General features: G+C 43.7%; 1 protein-coding gene across 2 annotated transcripts in view; it reads right to left on the minus strand.

Moving 5' to 3' along the window:
• The window catches only part of CPSF7 (cleavage and polyadenylation specific factor 7), a 232,236-nt gene that overhangs the window by 161,792 nt on the left and 52,340 nt on the right, over positions 1–18,104 (minus strand). For both annotated transcript variants that reach the window (XM_085648524.1, XM_085648526.1), the window contains exons 2-3: positions 12,538–12,639; positions 6,124–6,378 (exon numbers count right to left, since the gene is read on the minus strand). In XM_085648524.1, coding sequence (XP_085504650.1) covers positions 6,124–6,378; positions 12,538–12,591 — 309 coding nt within the window. In that variant the 5' untranslated portion in view covers positions 12,592–12,639. The remainder of the gene's footprint in view (positions 1–6,123; positions 6,379–12,537; positions 12,640–18,104) is intronic.

Here is an 18,104-nt window from a genome sequence, read left to right on the forward strand (position 1 = left end):
AGCGTGAGGCTTTTTCTAGGCACTGAAGAAACTGAGACCATACCTGTTTGAGACTCACTTCCGGTTTCAGACAGACCACAGGCCCCTCAGATGGTTGATGCAGATGAGGGGTGAGAATCCAAAGCTGTTGAGGTGGTCCATTTCCCTACAGGGGATAGATTTCACGGTGGAACATCGTCCTGGTACAGAACACGGCAATGCTGAAGGTCTGTCCAGATTTTTCCGCCTTAGTGATGAGAACTCCCAGGAGGTAGGGTAGTTCTCCCCATATTTCAGCTGGAGGGGACACGTGTTAGACCTTGCACCTTGGCGTGGGTCTCACTTCCATTTTTTGTTGTTGCCTCATGTGTTTTTGCTGGTGTTAGTTGCTCAGGGCACTGTGCCACTGCTATCCAGTGCCACATTGCAAGTGCTGCCTATTGTAAGGAATATGCTACTTACCAGTACGCATCTGTTCTTGGTATGTAGAGCTGCAGATCTACACACTTTTGCATAGATCGCCATCTGGTGTTGGGCCCGGATGTTTGCAGTTTGTTTTTCCTCTTGGAAAGTCTTTGGAAGTCACGAGGTCGGTGACTCCTCCTTTGGATCGTATTGCGCATGCGCTTCGGCTCCATCCTCATATTGTTTTTCGCCAGCAGGGAAAGATGGAGCGTAGTAATAACAGTGAAGAAACCCATGTGTGTTGTATCTAAATAAGATAGACTGGAACAGATACAGGTAGCCGGGGAGGCGGGTGGGCGTGTGTAGATCTGCTGCTCTAAATGCCAAGAACAGCTGCATACTGGTAAGTAGCATATTCCGTTCGAGGCATATGAGCTGCAGATTACACACTTTGGCATAGACTATATAGCAGTTCCCAACCTTAGCGGCGACCACCGGTATCTGTTGCAGTTGTTTGAAATAGTGTTTTTAGTACAGCCTGGCCCACACTAGCTTGTTGCTTGGCTTTCACATCTACACAGTAGTGTTTAGTGAAAGTGTGCGGCGTTGACCATGTAGCTGCTCTGCAGATATCATCTAATGGGATGTTCCCTAGAAAAGCCATAGAAGCTCCTATCTTTCGTGTAGAATGGGCTTTAGGGGGAATGGATAGCGTTCATTTTGCTTTGTGGTAGCAAATCTGGATGCATTTTACAATCCACCTAGCTATCCCTGATTTTGAGATGGGGTTGCCTTTGTGTGGTGGAGAGAAGGAGACAAACAGTTGTTTGGTCTTTCTGAAAGGTTGTGTTCTTTGGATATAGTAAAGTAAGGCTCCTTTGACATCTAGCGTGTGTAGAGCCCTTTCTGCAACAGTTTGAGGTTGCGAGAAAAATACCGGTAATTCTACGGATTGGTTTAGGTGAAAAGGGGAAATTACTTTAGCTAGGAATTTTGGGTTGGTACGGAGAACAACCTTGTTCTGGTGCATTTGAAGAAAAGGTTCTTGTATGGTAAGTGCTTGTATCTCACTGACCCTTCTAAGGGAAGTGATGGCTACAAGAAAAGCGGTTTTCTATGTGAGAAATTGCAGTTCACATTTATGCAAAGGTTCGAAGGGCGGCCCCATTAGCCTTGTGAGAACGATATTTAAGTTCCACACAGGTGAGGGTGGTACTCTGGGGGGAATTATTCTTTTTAGGCCTTCCATGAAGGCTTTAATGGCAGGTACTCTGAAAAGTGATAGGTGCTGCCGGTTTTGTAGGTAAGCTGCAATTGCTGCGAGGTGTAGCCGAAATGAGGTATATGCTAGATTACCACTTTTGTAGGTGGAGTAAGTAGCATATGATGTGTTGTATAGACACGTCTAGAGGATTGATTGTGTTATGGCAAACAACAAATCTTTTCCACTTGGCATCGTAGCAGGCTCTAGTGGTAGGGCGTCTAGCTTCTCTGATGACATTCATACAGTCAGGGGGAAGGTTTAGGTATCCGAATTCTAGGATTTCAGGAGCCAGATCGCAAGGTTGAGCTGAGCTGGGTCCGGGTGTCTGATCTCTCCATGGTTCTGGTTTAGGAGGCATGGTGAGAGGTGTAGCTTTTGGTGTGGTACTACCGAGAGTTCCAGCAGCGTGGTGTACCACGGTTGTCTGGCCCATGTTGGAGCTACTAGGATCAGCGTGAGGGAATGCTGTTGTAGCTTTCGCACCACTAATGGAATTAGTGGGAGAGGTGGAAAAGCGTACGCAAATTTGCCTGACCAGTTCATCCATATCGCATTGCCTTTGGACAATGGGTGTGGGTATCTGGCGGCGAAGCTTGGGCATTTTTTGTTTTCGTGGGTGGCGAATAGGTCTATTTGTGGATGCCCCCACGTTTGAAAGAACGGGTGAAGAACCTGCGGGTGAAGTTCCCACTCGTGGATCTGCTGCGTCCGTCTGCTGAGCAGATCTGCCATGGTGTTCTGGACTCCTGGGACATGTTGGGCTAGGAGAAAGATTTTGTGTGGAATTGCCCATCTCCATATGCTCTGTGCTAGTTGAGAGAGCTGTGGAGAGTGTGTGCCGCCTTGTTTTGGTATGTAATACATGGCCGTCATGTTGTCTGTGCGAATGAGGACTGCCTTGCCTAAAATTTGTGCCTGAAAGGATTTTAGGGCTAGAGAGATTGCTAGTAACTCCAGATAGTTGATGTGGAGTAACTTTTGTTGCGGCGTCCATGTGCCTTGCACTGTGAGGTGTAATAGATGAGCTCCCCAGCCGGAGAGCGATGCGTCTGTTAGTATTATTTGTGGAACCGGGTCCAGGAACGGTCAACCTTTGGAAAGGTTTGTGGTGTTCCACCACTGCAGAGAGCGATGGGTGCGACCGTCTACCAACACCAGATCTGTCAGTTGCCCCTGGGCCTGGTTCCATTGGCGCGCTAAGCACTCTTGGAGTGGACGCATCTGGAGTCTTGCGTGGGGCACTATGAAAATGCAAGAGGCCATCATCCCTATCAGTTGCATAAACACCCTTGCTGGAAGGGAGTGTTGAAGTATGAATCTTTGTCGCAAAGCCTGAATGCTTGCAATCCTGGCCGGATTGGGGTAGGCTATTGCTTTTGAGGTGTCTATGGTGGCACCGAGGTATTGTTTTATGTGGGTTGGTGTTAGCTGGGACTTTTAGTGGTTCACCGTGAAGCCTAGTTGAAGTAGTTGGATTGTAGTGGCGGTGTGGGCTACACATTGGTTGTAGGACGTGGCTTTTATCAGCCAGTCGTCCAAGCATGGGAAGACGTGAATGTGCTGTCTTCTGAGGTGTGCCGCTACTACCGCTAGGCACTTGGTGAACACCCGTGGTGCTCTTGTGACTCCGAATGGGAGCACTTTGAACTGGTAGTGTTGCCCGTCCACTACAAATCTGAGGTACTTTCTGTGAGCATGGTGTACTGGAATGTGGAAGTATGCGTCTTTCAAGACCAGTGTGGTGAGGAAGTCGTTGTGGGAGAGGAGCAGAAGCACCTGCTGGAGCGTTACCATGTGAAAATGGTCTGAATGTATGTATGTGTTTAGGGGCCGGAGATCTAGAATAGGTCGTAGAGTCTCGTCCCTTTTTGGTATTGGAAAATATAGGGAGTAGACCCTTAAATTTTGCTGATTGACGGGAACTTGTTCTATTGCATGTTTTTGTAGGAGGGAGAGTACTTCCTGTTTTAGTAATGTGGAATGTTCTTGTGACATTGGGCGTTGCCTGGGTGGAATGTTTGGGGGGGGGGGGGGGGGGGAATATATGTTAATTCCAGGCAGTATCCTGACCGAACAATTTGGGTCACCCATTTGTCTGAGGTGATGGTCTCCCAGACATGAAGGAAATTTTGTAGTCTGCCCCCGACCGGAGTGGGGTGGTCGGGGGGGTAGAGGAGTGACAGAGCGGGCGGTATTTGTTTTGCCTCTGCCTTCATTATTATTTCCCCTATAGCCGCCTCTTTGATAACCCGTTGTGAAGGTGGACTGAGTGGGGGATTTGAAGGAAGTGGACGCACTATCTGAGGAGTAGCCTCTAGATGTACTCCGAAAGGAAGAGCGGCGAAAGGAGCGCCTAGGAGGGTGTGACTGCAGGGCTCCCATGGACTTCGCTGTATCAGTGTCCTTCATTTTTTCGAGGGCCTCATCTACCTTTGGGCCAAATAGGTGTTCTTGGTCAAAGGGATGATTCAGGATGGAGGCTTGCACCTCTGGTTTGAAACCGGATATTCTTAGCCAAGCATGGCGACGGAGGACGCTAGTATTAATGGCCCTGGAGGCTGTGTCTGCTGCATCTAAGGCACAGCGTACAGAGGTGTTAGTTATTGTCTTACCTTCTTGAATTAATTCATTGGCCCTAGCTTTGAATCTTTCAGGGAGGTGGTGCATTATTGTTTCTAATTCATCATAATGTGCCCTATCGTATCTAGCCAATAGCGCTTGGGTATTGGCAATACGCCATATATTGGCTGCCTGTGACGCAGTGCGCTTTCCTGACGCGTCCAGTAGCTTTGACTCTTTGTCAGGTGGTGGTGCTTCGCCTGACGCCTGGGAATTTGACCTTTTTCATGCAGTGGAAACCACTAGGGAATCTAGTGGCGCTGGCCCTTTGATATAGGCAGGATCTGTGGGGGCAGCTTTGTACTTTTTCTCTATGCGTGGGTTAATGACCCTGGCCCTGACTGGGTCCTGCAATCACAGCCATCGTAGCGGACGCATTGCACCGCATCAAGAAAAGCGCCTCGCATCCACGGAGAAGCGTGCCGCCGTCAAAAGTGTGTTGCCGCTGCAGCAGCCGCATCGAATCGAGTCTTCTCGCAACATCGGAGAAGCGTGCCGCATCGGGAAGATCTTTACGTCTTTATTTCTTTGCACCAAAATCTTCATCGCATCAACATCGTTGCAACACTTTCGTTGCCTAGAGTGTCGCATCTAAAGGTACATTGACTTAAAGTGTTGCATTTAAGAACTAAAGAAAACTAAGCTAAATTCTACCATCTTAAAGTAACAGTATTGTGGATTTTTGTCGTTTAATGGTCTTGTGGTAAATCTATATGAAGAATACTTATTTTTTTATATAAATTACTGTATGTGTCCACAAATACTTTACACACTGCCTCTGAGATAAGCCTGTCTGCTCGTGCCAAGCTATCAAGGGGGTGAGCAGGGGCTATTTTAGGAGTGTACCCCCTTACCCGGACTAGAGGCGAGGGTCCCTATTTGTCACAAGTGCATACCTGTGCCAACTGGAGCCCCTCCCCCTCCCCCCCAAGTCTAACAGTATGCATATAGCTCACAATTTTTAGAAATTAATCTGAAGGTGCTCAACCTGGTGTTGCTACCTAAATCAATGTTACTTGTTTTAGCGACTTTGGAATAGCCAAAATATGCATTGGCCCACCTGTCAAGAGTTTCCAGAGAGATTACACAATTTGCAGTCAGTCCGCTACATTCACTCATGTGGGTCTGTATTCTGCTTTAATTCAAGTATTTTTTTATCTAATAAAGTAAAAGCCATTTGTTCCAAAAACACTGTTGATTTATACAGAAAATTTGGTTCGGTTTTTCACTAAACAGTGGAAGGGTTTCTGTTCAGATACCTCATTTTCCCAGCACCTTTAGCTGGCTGAAGGAAAATAAGTTCAGAGTTTTACGTTGGGAAAGCCTCGCAAGTGTCCACAAGGAACTATGCTCTGAACTTAAATTACTTCAAATCCGTGGCTGAGAATGTGGGCTGCAGAATCCCTAGAATCTCGACAACCCTGCCACAAGTACCCTACAAAAAACTCCTGAGAAAAACCACTGATATAACACAACTTGCTAACACTTTGAAAAATCCAAAAAATTAATTAGCCGAAAGACAACCTACAAATATCGCCAGCGAAGATTCTACAGAAAATTCACTTGCAGAAACAGTTCCAAAAAATTAGAACAGCACTAACAGTCTACTCAATGTGACAGCAGGAAAAAAGCCTCAGTGACAGAATGACGAGGCAAGCCAGCATCCAGCACTTATTCTCAGGGCATGAAGCAGCAATCTGCTCTATCCCATTTGGGAGTGGACAATAAATAGCGAGGTATGCGCTCACCTCATTTTTAACGGTCTGCAAGTCCACCAAAATATTTAAGCTGAAGGGAAGAAAAAAAAGATGCGCAAATGGCACCAGTACATTTTGGAAGTCACTGTTCACACTCACCCAGGCAAAATTGCCCACATAGACAGATGATCGCCCTTTCCGCGCAGCATAGTTGGAGAAGTTGGAGCCCCATGACTGGTCATTGGATTTGGGGGCGGAACTGTCACCCATTGCGGCAGTACCAGAGGATGGTGTAGAGGCTGGTCGTGGGGATTGAGAAACCCTTCGGGACCCCTGCTGCTCCTCAAGTGGGGCTACTGTGGCTGCTAAAACATCATCATAGAGGTCCACCTGCTCTGCAGCAAACTCTGTATCCTAGAAAGAGACAAATTCCATCTGAACATGACAGAATAACATTCATAGCAACAATAGTAACATTTTCATTTAATGGGTTCCACATTACAACCCTGACACATGCTACAGCTACAGATTATTTAACACTGAAAGCGTACATAATTAAACTTTACCCAAAAATATAGAAATGCAGCAGTCCAACCTTTATCATTAGATGTTTTTGGAAAGGGTAGGTTCTGGAGGAACAATAAATGCAGTGAAGTATAAACAAGTACTGGCAAAGCTAGTAGGAACGGGATGCGGGCGGGGAAGGTGGTGTAAAAAAGTGCACTATGACACGGCCTGCATTAACCATGTCATGGCACTTTTTTCTAAGAAGCTCCAGAATTCCAGGGTGAGCAGCGGATGGCCAATGGCTGGACACGGATTAAAACTTAATTATTCTGTGCTTGGTCCATGCACCATGGAAAGAAATCAAGTGAGGCATGGCAAGCACTGCGCAATTAGAAGGCAGCAAAGAAGTGACATCAACGCAAACAAATGGTAAACAATTGGTGGCTCCCAAGCCCATTATAAAACACAAAAGTCTTTCAGTGAGAGCCCATGCGTTAGCACATGCTCACGCAGGCTCGACGTAAAAACGTCTGAGCACTTGGACGCCAGTGCCGTGAAAAGTGATCAATTGGGTAAGCAGGACTCGAATACACAGAAAATAGACCCCGAAGACCCTTACATGACGCTCAGATGGATAGAAAGGAGTGATGCTAGAATCCTTGAAATGAGGGGAGTATAAGAAGTGGTAATCATTGGATCCCCCCTATTCATAAAACGGATGAAGGCAACATTCAACTATCCGCAGCACAGAAGTTGCACTAGTACTCATGTGGCACCTTCATTTATAGCCAGATGATTTTGCTTACTAACTCAATGACTTCCTGTATTCTCACTATTACCGTGCTAATGCGGTTATCATCCCAATATATCAAAAAGGCTGAAGAGATCTGCACTCTAACTATAGACCTATAAGTCAATTAGATTACAGCCCAAACATTTTTTGCAAGCAGGCCCTTGCAAGGCTTCAAACTTGGATATCTGATGATCAAATTCTTGAAGACACACAGGGAGACTTTAGAAAAAGAGTTAGTACCATCGACCAAGTCTTCCGCTTCAAGGTCATATGCTGGAAAGTATGTTACCTTGAAGAGGTATCCCTTGCATGTTACCTTCCTAGATCGGAGGTCAGCATTTGACCTGGTCCTGAAGAACAAGATTTGAAGGATGCTGGATGCCTTTGGTGGCCCTGAAGATCTTCTCTGGATATTAAAAGCCCTTTACGCCCACACGTATGCTCTGGTGGGATGGAATGTGGGAGGCGATTTGACTAATTGCATCCCCATTCATCGAGGTGAGAAGCAGGGCTGTGTACTTGCACCTACTCTCCTTAGTCTTTTTAGGTCTCACCTAGCTATTGCGTTTACGCAATCGCTATGCAAGACTCTAGTAAGAGGGGCATTTCAAAGTGCTCCCAAAAGTGGATTGCATGGCGAGCACTCGCACAATCACGTGCATCGTGCTGCCATGCAATCCGTTTGGGGAAGCGCTTCAACCCACTGGCGCGTGCACGTGTAGCCACAGCCCCGGCATCATACTTCAAAGGGTCCGCTCCCCCGCCTGGAATGCGCTTCCCCGACCCCGCCACAGAATGCCGAGAGATTGTTTCCTCATGGCGCCTCTCACAACTGTCCCTCCCCCACCACAGGGCTAGTCTCAAGGACGCATTTCCATCCATTGATTTCACTTTCATGCCAGTGTTCTCTTTGCCTTTCAGCACACAGCCCGCCCTCCCCCCTCCATGTTTTCTTGCAGCTTTGCCCAGATCTGAGTCTCAAACAACCAAAATAATAAGTTTGTCCTGCACGCTTTCTGCGCTTACAAAAAGTGAACATATGCCGCGCTCATTCCCTTTTCATCCTTCTAAGGTCGATAACATTAGCTGCATTAATTCTGCGTCTAAGGATTTAAATAACCATATGTTTTCTTGCAACTTTAGGTACTTCACACACACAGCCCCACTAATCACACACACACACAGGCATCAAGGCAGCAACAGAATGCTCTGAGCCCCACCAGTGTTTGCCACACACACATGCCTCTCGCATCTCGTGTTTCTTCCAGCTTTGGCCCGTGTTCTCTTTGCCTTTCAGCACTCAGCTTCCCCGTAACCACCATTTAACTAACATCCTGCCACACTCATTCCATTTTCATCCTCGCGTTCACTTTCATGCCCGTGTCCTCTTTGCCTTTCAGCACACAGCTTCTCCGTAGCCACCATTTAACGACCATCCTGCCACACTCATTCCATTTTCATCCTCGCTTTCACTTTCATGCCCGTGTTCTTTGCCTTTCAGCACACAGCTTCTCCGTAGCCACCATTTAACGACTATCCTGCCGTAAACACCATTTAACTACCATCCTTTTAGTTAAAATAAAAGAATTGCCTCTAGGGGTTTAAGGAACCATAGAAATACAAGGCAAGGCAACATACACTCCGAATGCCACTCAGAGCCACATAATTACTGCCACATAACTACAATGCACTCCAAAAACCAATCAGTGTCACATAGTTACACACCACATAATTACACAGCGCTCAATGCCACATACACTTCAAATACCACTCAGCTGCACATAATTACACACCACATAATTACACCACTCAATGCCACATGCACTCCACTCAGTGCCAATTAATTACAATGCAAACAATGCAAGATACTCAAAATAACACTCAATGCCACATAATTACACGCCACTAAAATCAACATACACTCCACACAAAACCACTCAGTGCCACATAATTAAATTCTACATAATTACACTATCTATCGCCCTCACTCTCCATCTATCTATCTTATCTATCTATCTTATCTATCTATCTTATCTATCTATCTTATCTATCTATCTTATCTATCTATCTTATCTATCTATCTTATCTATCTATCTTATCTATCTATCTTATCTATCTATCCTATCTATCTATCCTATCTATCTTTCCTATCTATCTTTCCTATCTATCTTTCCTATCTATCTTTCCTATCTATCTTTCCATCTATCTATCTTATCTATCTTTCCTATCTATCTTTCCTATCTATCTTTCCTATCTATCTTTCCTATCTATCTTTCCTATCTTTCCATCTATCTTTCCTATCTATCTTTCCTATCCATCTTTCCTATCTATCTTTCCTATCTATCTTTCCTATCTATCTTTCCTATCTATCTTTCCTATCTATCTTTCCTATCTATCTTTCCTATCTATCTTTCCTATCTATCTTTCCTATCTATCTTTCCTATCTATCTTTCCTATCTATCTTTCCTATCTATCTTATCTATCTATCTATCTTATCTATCTATCTATCTATCTATCTTTCCTATCTATCTTTCCTATCTATCTTTCCTATCTATCTTTCCTATCTATCTTTCCTATCTATCTTTCCTATCTATCTTTCCTATCTATCTTATCTATCTATCTTATCTATCTATCTTATCTATCTATCTTATCTATCTTATCTATCTATCTTATCTATCTATCTTATCTATCTATCTTATCTATCCAGTGCTTAATTTGAGCCGGTGCTTTCCGGTGCTGAGCACCAGCACTTAATTGGTTTCCGGTGCTCGGCACCCGCACCTAATTGTCAACACCAAACTCAGGACAGTCTGCCACAAGGTGGCGCTGCTCATGTAATTTAGAGATGAGCAGTATAATAGTTGTTTAAGGAAACAATATACATTAAAACATTGCTAATATCTGCCTTCCCAGCCATTCGTTTAGCTGTGGGGACCTGGAATAATGCGAACTGTCGCATTTACATGCGAGAGAGAAGGTATGTAGTTGTTTTGGCAGCGATGACAAGGATGATGGATGGTGCAAGCTGCAGTGGTCTCCTGGTCAGAGCCCCGGCACCTAATATTTTACAAATTAAGCACTGTATCTATCTATCGGACTATTGCACTCTATCGCATCACCACAGCATCACTTAGCACCACCACAGCATCACTCAAGGGCACCACTACATCACTATGCACTACCACAGCATCAATTAATGCCACAACATCACTCACCGCCACCACAGTTTCAATCTGTACAACCATTCAACAACAACTGGCTCTAATGTTCTCTCAATATTTAGGCTTTATTACAAATGGCACCAAAAAAAAAAAGATAATATTTAACTTCTGTTCTTGGATTTTAGGCGCAATTAAATACACTAACCATAATCTTCACAAGAGTTATTAACAAAAGTTTAAACGATTTCCATTATAATTTACATTAACTTTTATTTAAGTATTAATTATTTGCAAAAATTAAAAGCCATTGTTATTTGTAATATCAATACATCTAAGTCACGAAAATACAACACATATTGCGTTACAAATGCTATAGGTGTCACATTTGCAACAGTTAAAGCTATTGACATTGTACATGAGAAAGCTAGTAATTTCAATATTTTCAATACCAACACATGAATAAAAAATTAGTCAATTTACAATACAAAAAGCTCAAACTTTCCTAATGCGAGACCTATTGCATTGCAAATGCTTGTTATTAATGGGGCAGTAAGATGGCTATCAGATTGCAAGAACGATGCAACCAAGTCTGCAGGAACAACAGTGCCAATTTTAATGTTCGCTGATGCTGCCCTTCTGATTTCAAGAACCCTTGTGGGTCTCCAGGCAGAACTGGATGCTTTTGTGACTTTCTGTAAAAACAGGAGCTTAGAGTTAAACTCGGCAAAATCAAAGTATATGGTAATTACAGGCTGAATGCCCATTAAAGGTGCCCCGATTGAACGAGTTATACACTTTGACTATCTTAGGCTGTCTGACACCCTGTCCTGGGCTGCGCAGTTGGAAAAGTGTAAAACTATCTAGAACCAGTTAATGTTACTAATTATAAGGACATTTAAGGCTACTTTGGGAGGAGCTGTGTCACCAGTGTTAAAAATATATAGAGCCATGGTGGTGGGTGCAGCCATATATGGGGCAGAATTATGGGGGTGTATAGATTCATCAGAATAAATTCATAAGGGGACTTTTTAATTTACTTGTAAGAGCTCTCCTTTGAGGCTGGATTTAGCACTACACTGTATTCACACAGTTGCGTCCTTAAAACCATTCACTTATTGGATACGTCTTTGGTAAACACAGGAGTTTTCCCTGTATAGGGAATCGTTAACTGAACTGATCGAATGTGATGGGAAAGTTCGCACCCCATGGTTAAAATGTCAAAAATCAATGTGAAGTGGTTAAGTTGGAAGCGTTATGTAACACCCCAGCAGAAATTCCTAAAGGTGCAATACTGGTACTAAAAAAAGCACATTGGGAAAAGGTCATCCAAGAGATTCGGCATAACTGTGATGCTAGCAATTTAACAGGGCAGATCCTGAATCAGACATGCCTGCCTAATTTTGAACCATATATGAACAGAATTGCTCGCTCTTAAGCTGGACGGTTGTATATTCAGCTTAAATGTACATTTACCTCTAAATGGGAAAAGCCAGAAGGCTCCTTGACACTGTGCATTCGGTCTGGATTTAAAAGAAACAGAAGGTCACCTTTTCAGCCCTATTTATGCAACCCCACGTAAGAACTGGATTATAGCAGTATGTAAGCTATTGGGTGTGAAGCATCATCGGAAGGCCTTGAGACTCTTGAGAAGTGACACAAGGGAAACAATAGTCTTTGCAGTGGCTAGATTCTTAAAGCAGGTTTGGCAAATTAGAGCAAAGGAACTCCCCGGAGGTAATCATTAACCTCATGTGATACGAGGAGATTTATCTGTTATCACTTTATGGCATATAGTGACGGGTATTCTGCTGCTCTCTATTGTATCCAATTGGTCCACGCGATGGGCATCTTTTCCCCAGCAATATACTTACTATGAAGTCATTTCTCTTTAAACAGAACTTAGGCCGTGGACTGCTACACACGAGATATGATGGATTGAAAACACTGAACAGAATCAAAACTACTCTACCTACCTCTGGAAATACATGGCATAATTAAGATTTTGGACATTTCTATCTTCAATCTGAACACAGTAACCTACACACTCTGATGCAACTACAAAGTTTGACGACTCAAAACCTCTATCTCGCCATCTCAGTGTTTCAAACATACCTGAATAAACTCTTCTTCCGCATAAATATCAATGAGGTCCAATCCATCCGCCATGCTTCTGGGAGCGTGATCTGAAGAAATCTTAAGGGAATGTAGCCAGACCTGGAAGAAACAAAAGCATGGTAAGAGGTCAGTGCTTCTAGGGTGCTGCTTAAAGAAAGAAGTAGCCAGCCTTTCAATTATGCACATGGGCACCGTTTCAATGGCATGTTCTGCTAAAACAGCAACTATTGAGTGGCACTGATAATGGAGTTCATTCTTCTCATACTCAAGCTCTTCCCTTCAGAATCCACCCCATATGTGCAAACGCAGTTACTGTTCAATAATCCCTGGTCTGACCCCGTACACCAGACGTGCCAAGTGTTGCCAGGCCACTTAAATGACTCAGTGCACCTCACCTAGAGAGAAAGAAAATCCATATATCATGAGATCGATTAACAGAAGAGTTTATGTGTAATGTAAACTAAATTTATATAGTGCACTATCACCCAACGGGTAACCTGGCGCTGAGAGAGTACCTTGTTATATGGCGCAGTTGATCGGCCACCCTAAAATGAGGCACACAGATTAAAGGTTAAGGGGAGGGAGGGAACCGAAGTGAGACCACAGGATGGATCGGTGACACTACATCCAAGTATTACTCCTCCCTCGGGAACAGCCAAGTCTTCAGCTTCTTCCTGAACTGCATTAAATTCTCACTTTGCCTGTTGTCAGATGGAAGTTCATTCCACGATCGTGAGGCCACAGAGCTAAAGGCTCTCCCTCCTGTCCCAGCTCTTTTAAATGTTGTGATGTTAACCAAATTTGCTGTTGACGAATGGAGGTTTCTTGGAGGAGTATACCACAAGAATTTTCTCTGCAGTGGTCTAGGACCCAGACCATGTCCTGCCTTACAAACAATGCAGAGAGATTAAAAATGTATCCTCTGCCGAATCGGCCCAGAGATGCAGAGGACCTGCGCTACCGGTTTAAAGCTAGCTTTGCTGCTATTGTTTGGATTCTTTGCAACTTCAGTATCAAGGAATTTGGAGCTCCAAGACACAAGGAGTTACAATAGTCCAACCTGCTCAGACTAACGCTCCTCACTACTTGTATTCTGGCAGAGACTGGCAGTAGTGGGAGAATCTTTCGTAAAGCTCTAATCAGAGAAGAGCAGGTGCCAACTGTTTTGTTTACTTGCGAGTCCGATTGAAGATTATTATCCATCTGGACCCCCAGATTACGTACTGTTTTGGCTGGGATTAATGGAGTATCTGTAGGAGTGATCTGGAAGTCAACAGGGAGGGGGACGAGCTATTTTACTCGTAGTTTAATATACAACTTCCGTTTTATCTCCGTTGAATTGGAGAAAGTTGTTTCTAAGCCAGTTTGTGGTACTTTCCATGCACTTATGAAATTTATCCATAGGGATTGTTTGATCCCGTTCTAGCGAAACCATAAGCTGTGTATCATCAGCATAGTTGACTAATTCTACTCCAAAGGACTTGATGATGGGAATAAGTGGACACAGGTAAATATTAAATAGAATCGGACTAATTGCTGAACCCTGCGGGACCCAATGTTGGACAACGGTCTTCGGCGATGTGAAAGGTTGAATACTCACTGCCTGTGTCCTGTCCGATAGATAGGACTGAAGCCATTTTAATGCTTGACCTTTAACTCCAATGTTTCTGAGTCTTTTTAGCAGAATGCTATGGTTCACCGTATCGAATGCTGCTGACATATCTAGCAGCACCAACATGACCGATTGTCCGTTGTCAGCTTGCATTCTCAAATCATCAAACATAGTCACTAGGGCGGTTTTGGTTCCGTGCTCAGGACGGAATCCGAATTGAAGCTCATCCAGTAGATGATTGTCCTCCAAGTAGTGGGACAAAGATTTACTCACAACTCGCTCAATAATTTTTACTAGGTAAGGTAATAAGGAGATAGGTCTATAGCTAGACGGACAAAGAGGATCAAGTATTGGTTTCTTGAGTAGCGGGGTCACTATTGCCTGTTTCCAGCATTCTGGGACCTCTCCGCTAAATCAAGGATTGGCAGAATATTTGGCGTAACCAGGGGAAGAGTTCCAACTTGAATCCCTTCCACATCCTCGGGGAGGGGGTCCAATGGTGACCCAGGAGAGACGGTCAGAGCTGTATTAGTAAACACTTTCTCCGTGGGAGTTTGAAACCACTCCAGAGTAGGCTGGTGGTCTCTGTCTATGCTCTCGTCCTGTTTCTCCAACACAGTTGACGCTAGTAAATCATTCTCCTCCTTCATAGGTGGATTGTTGTCACCATCCGCCCCAGTCTGGTTCTTTAGATTAAGGCCGTCAATGATTTTATTGATCTTTTCATCAAAATAACTTGTCAGATCGTCGCATAGCTTCCAAGTAACTGTCCTCTCTCTGAAAAGCGCACTCTTCTCCAAGGTGTACCAGGACTAACCAATTCCAATTCCAGGATTCTCCTAGGAGAACATCTTTGCCTAGCAGCCTTGGATAGTTAACCAGATTTCATGATCAATCTCGATCAAGAAACCCGAACCACTTTCTCTATCGAGACCCACTGCTTCCTGCACTAGTTTCCAGTGAGCAAACAAACCTATCAAGGTACCAACCCACCTCTTCACTCTTCCACAGTATGAAGCTTTAACCACTTTCTTCTCTAGAACTCAACCAGGTGGATTTCCTTAAACTATTAAGGCCACATAACCCCAGCTGCTTCATCAAGCGCTTCCCACACTCCTCCATCAATCAGACCTCAAAAGTCCATTTTTTTTTGGAGTCAGAAACTCTTTCCATCTGGAATACTAACAAGCATTGAAAATGCAATAGGTCTCGCCTTTGATTAAGTTAGAGCCATTTGCTTTGCTAATGGTATTGTATAGCAAAGCAAATGGCTTTAACTTAATGAAAGGCGAGACCTATTGCATTTTCAATGCTTGTTCTATTTGTGTAACTATCCCATGTCCTCTCCCCCTAGAATCCTTGCCAAACATCCCTTCTACCTGCACCTGCGAATATCCTTAGTGAGGGCCGAGCAGCCTTAATCTGCTCTGTAAAGCCTCGTCCACCTGGTAGCACCCTTTGTCGTCCATCTGCTCTACGGAGCTAGTTGTTTCTTTACATCAGAGCTCTTGCCTCCTCCTACTCCACCTTTTAGTTGCACCCACCTTCTTATTCCCCGCCTGCGTGACTCCGCTTTGGGATCAAATGGATTTCGTCCTAGTCTTTCATGCACCTATCTAATGTTCCTCCTATTGTAGCTGTCCCGGCAGGTTTTTGCACCCTCCTCCTTGCCCCAGACTCCTTCAGATGACGTGGGTCTGTGCTGTGCATGCCCACCTCTTAGAAATTTGGCTGCATTGAATTCTGCCTTCATCACTGGGGCGCACAGCCGTGGTGTCAGCCGTGGTGTGCACGTGTCAGCAGGGGCGTGTCAGCGGAGGGGCAATAATGTCGAAACAGACGGAAAGGACTGCCTTTCGGAAATACTTTGATAAAGAAATTAAAGTTTATTTTTACTAATTAACAAATGCAATTGTATGCTGGAGGAAGCACGAGACATTGCACATTTTGTTTTTACCATGTAGTCAGTTTTTATGTGGGGAAAACTCTTAAACCATCTGTTATAGATGGAGCAACATTGTCTATTAAATCAACATAAGAGAATTTTTACAGTGCTCGTCCTGAACCTCCGTATTTGAAGGCACTTTTAAATATGGTAAAAGAAAAGAAAAAAAGAAAAGGGAAGCTTGGTGCAAAATTGTTTGCCAAGACCACACAATTCAGCGAAGCGGGATAACGGGAATAGATCCAGTTTTCTGGTTTTACGTTCACCCAATAGATGGATAACTGTTTCGCTCTCTTTTTTTCTTACATCAAGGCTTAATGCTTACTCTAATTCTTTGTGGACGATTTAAGAACGTGGGTAGCATCTGATGAGTTTTAAGAGGTCTGCCCACTTCTACTTTCGCTTCACTTACATAAGCTACTGTTGCAATTAACACGTGTGCCTATTCAAGTTATGTACTCACATGCTTTAATTTACTACCAAGTATTCCAGTAAGAGGTCATATTACGTAGAGTTCCTCCCATGGGTTGGGACTTGGCACTCCAAGGCAGGAGGAGGTCCTGTAAACTGTGTGCACACCCAGAAACTCACAACTATTCGCTAACTTTTTCTCATTTCTTTCCAAGGATGGAACTGGTCCAAAATGGACTTCTGTCATGGGCAGGGGTTCACCTGTTTCCTGAATGGGCTGGGAACACACCCAAAATTGGTTAGAGTATAGAGCAAGGTCGTTGTTTAGTAAATCCCAAAGCACTTTCGGTAAGTAAATGAACAGTTGGTAAATATATATACACACACGTGTGAAATTGTACACTACACACAACTACAAACTGCTTACGGTTGCAAGTACCCCTTGAAAGCTCCAACTGTTAAAGCTTGCAAAACAGTACTACGGAAATTACCTGCAAATGCGTGAGAATCTATAACCAAGCATAGGTGTAAACCTATTGATGTACATTTTCAAATTTTCTTTTGAGTTCTGCTGTAAATCGCCATAACTTAATGGAGCACAAACTCCCTCTTTCCCTGACACTACTAGCCATACATACACCATGAGAAAACAAACCCAACTATTTTTGCGTTCGGGTGGGGGATAGCATCTTAGTCACTCAAGTTATGAAGGCTGTTGGAAAAACTATTCCAATGGAGAGAAAACAACATAATAATGCTTTATTGCAAATATAAATTACATTTAGGTAACACGCTTCACTCCTTGCAAATGCAAAACTTTTCATTTTCCAGTTTCATGCAAAAGCATCTCATCCAGATCTGTTCCAGGCTTAAGCTTTGATATTTTTAAAACATTTAGTTCTGCTTGACTAGTTATAAATATTAGCAATGCTAAAAATCAATGAACTCAAACCAAAAAGCTGGACTTGAAGAGCTATGGATCTGGGAAATTGGAGAGTGCTGCAAAGATAGGGGAGGGAGATATATATATATATATATATATTCACTGAAAAAACCATAGGTTTCACACATGTTATAGTTAGCGGAAATTTTACTGATAAAAAACCAATGAAATTCCCCCGTTATAGTTAGTGCAGGCAACTATAACTCACGCGACCGCAATCTTCTGCTGATGCTAATACTGTATTTAGACACTTATTTGCCCATGTCTTCTTCCATACATTTTTAGCTATACATATATTACAAATATTTTTTTTTCATAAAGACACATATGTCATCAGCAGAAGATTGCGGTCGCGTGAGTTATAGTTGCCTGCACTAACTATAACGGGGGAATTTCATTGGTTTTTTATCAGTAAAATTTCCGCTAACTATAACATGTGTGAAACCTATGGTTTTTTCAGTGAATTTGCAAGGTTTTTTAAATGCTAATTCCTAACTATAACGTGTGTGAAACCTATGGTTTTTTCAGTGAATTTGTACGGTTTTTTAAATGCTAAGTTACTTTACGCCATTCGTGGCGTGCGCGCCCACTTAACGCAGGTCGTTCCGTGCGCGCACAGTAAGCACGCGGTGCGCACCGCGCGCCCACTTTAC

Source organism: Triturus cristatus, chromosome 3_2 (assembly GCF_964204655.1).
Source record: "Triturus cristatus chromosome 3_2, aTriCri1.1, whole genome shotgun sequence".
Lineage (NCBI taxonomy): Eukaryota > Metazoa > Chordata > Amphibia > Caudata > Salamandridae > Triturus > Triturus cristatus.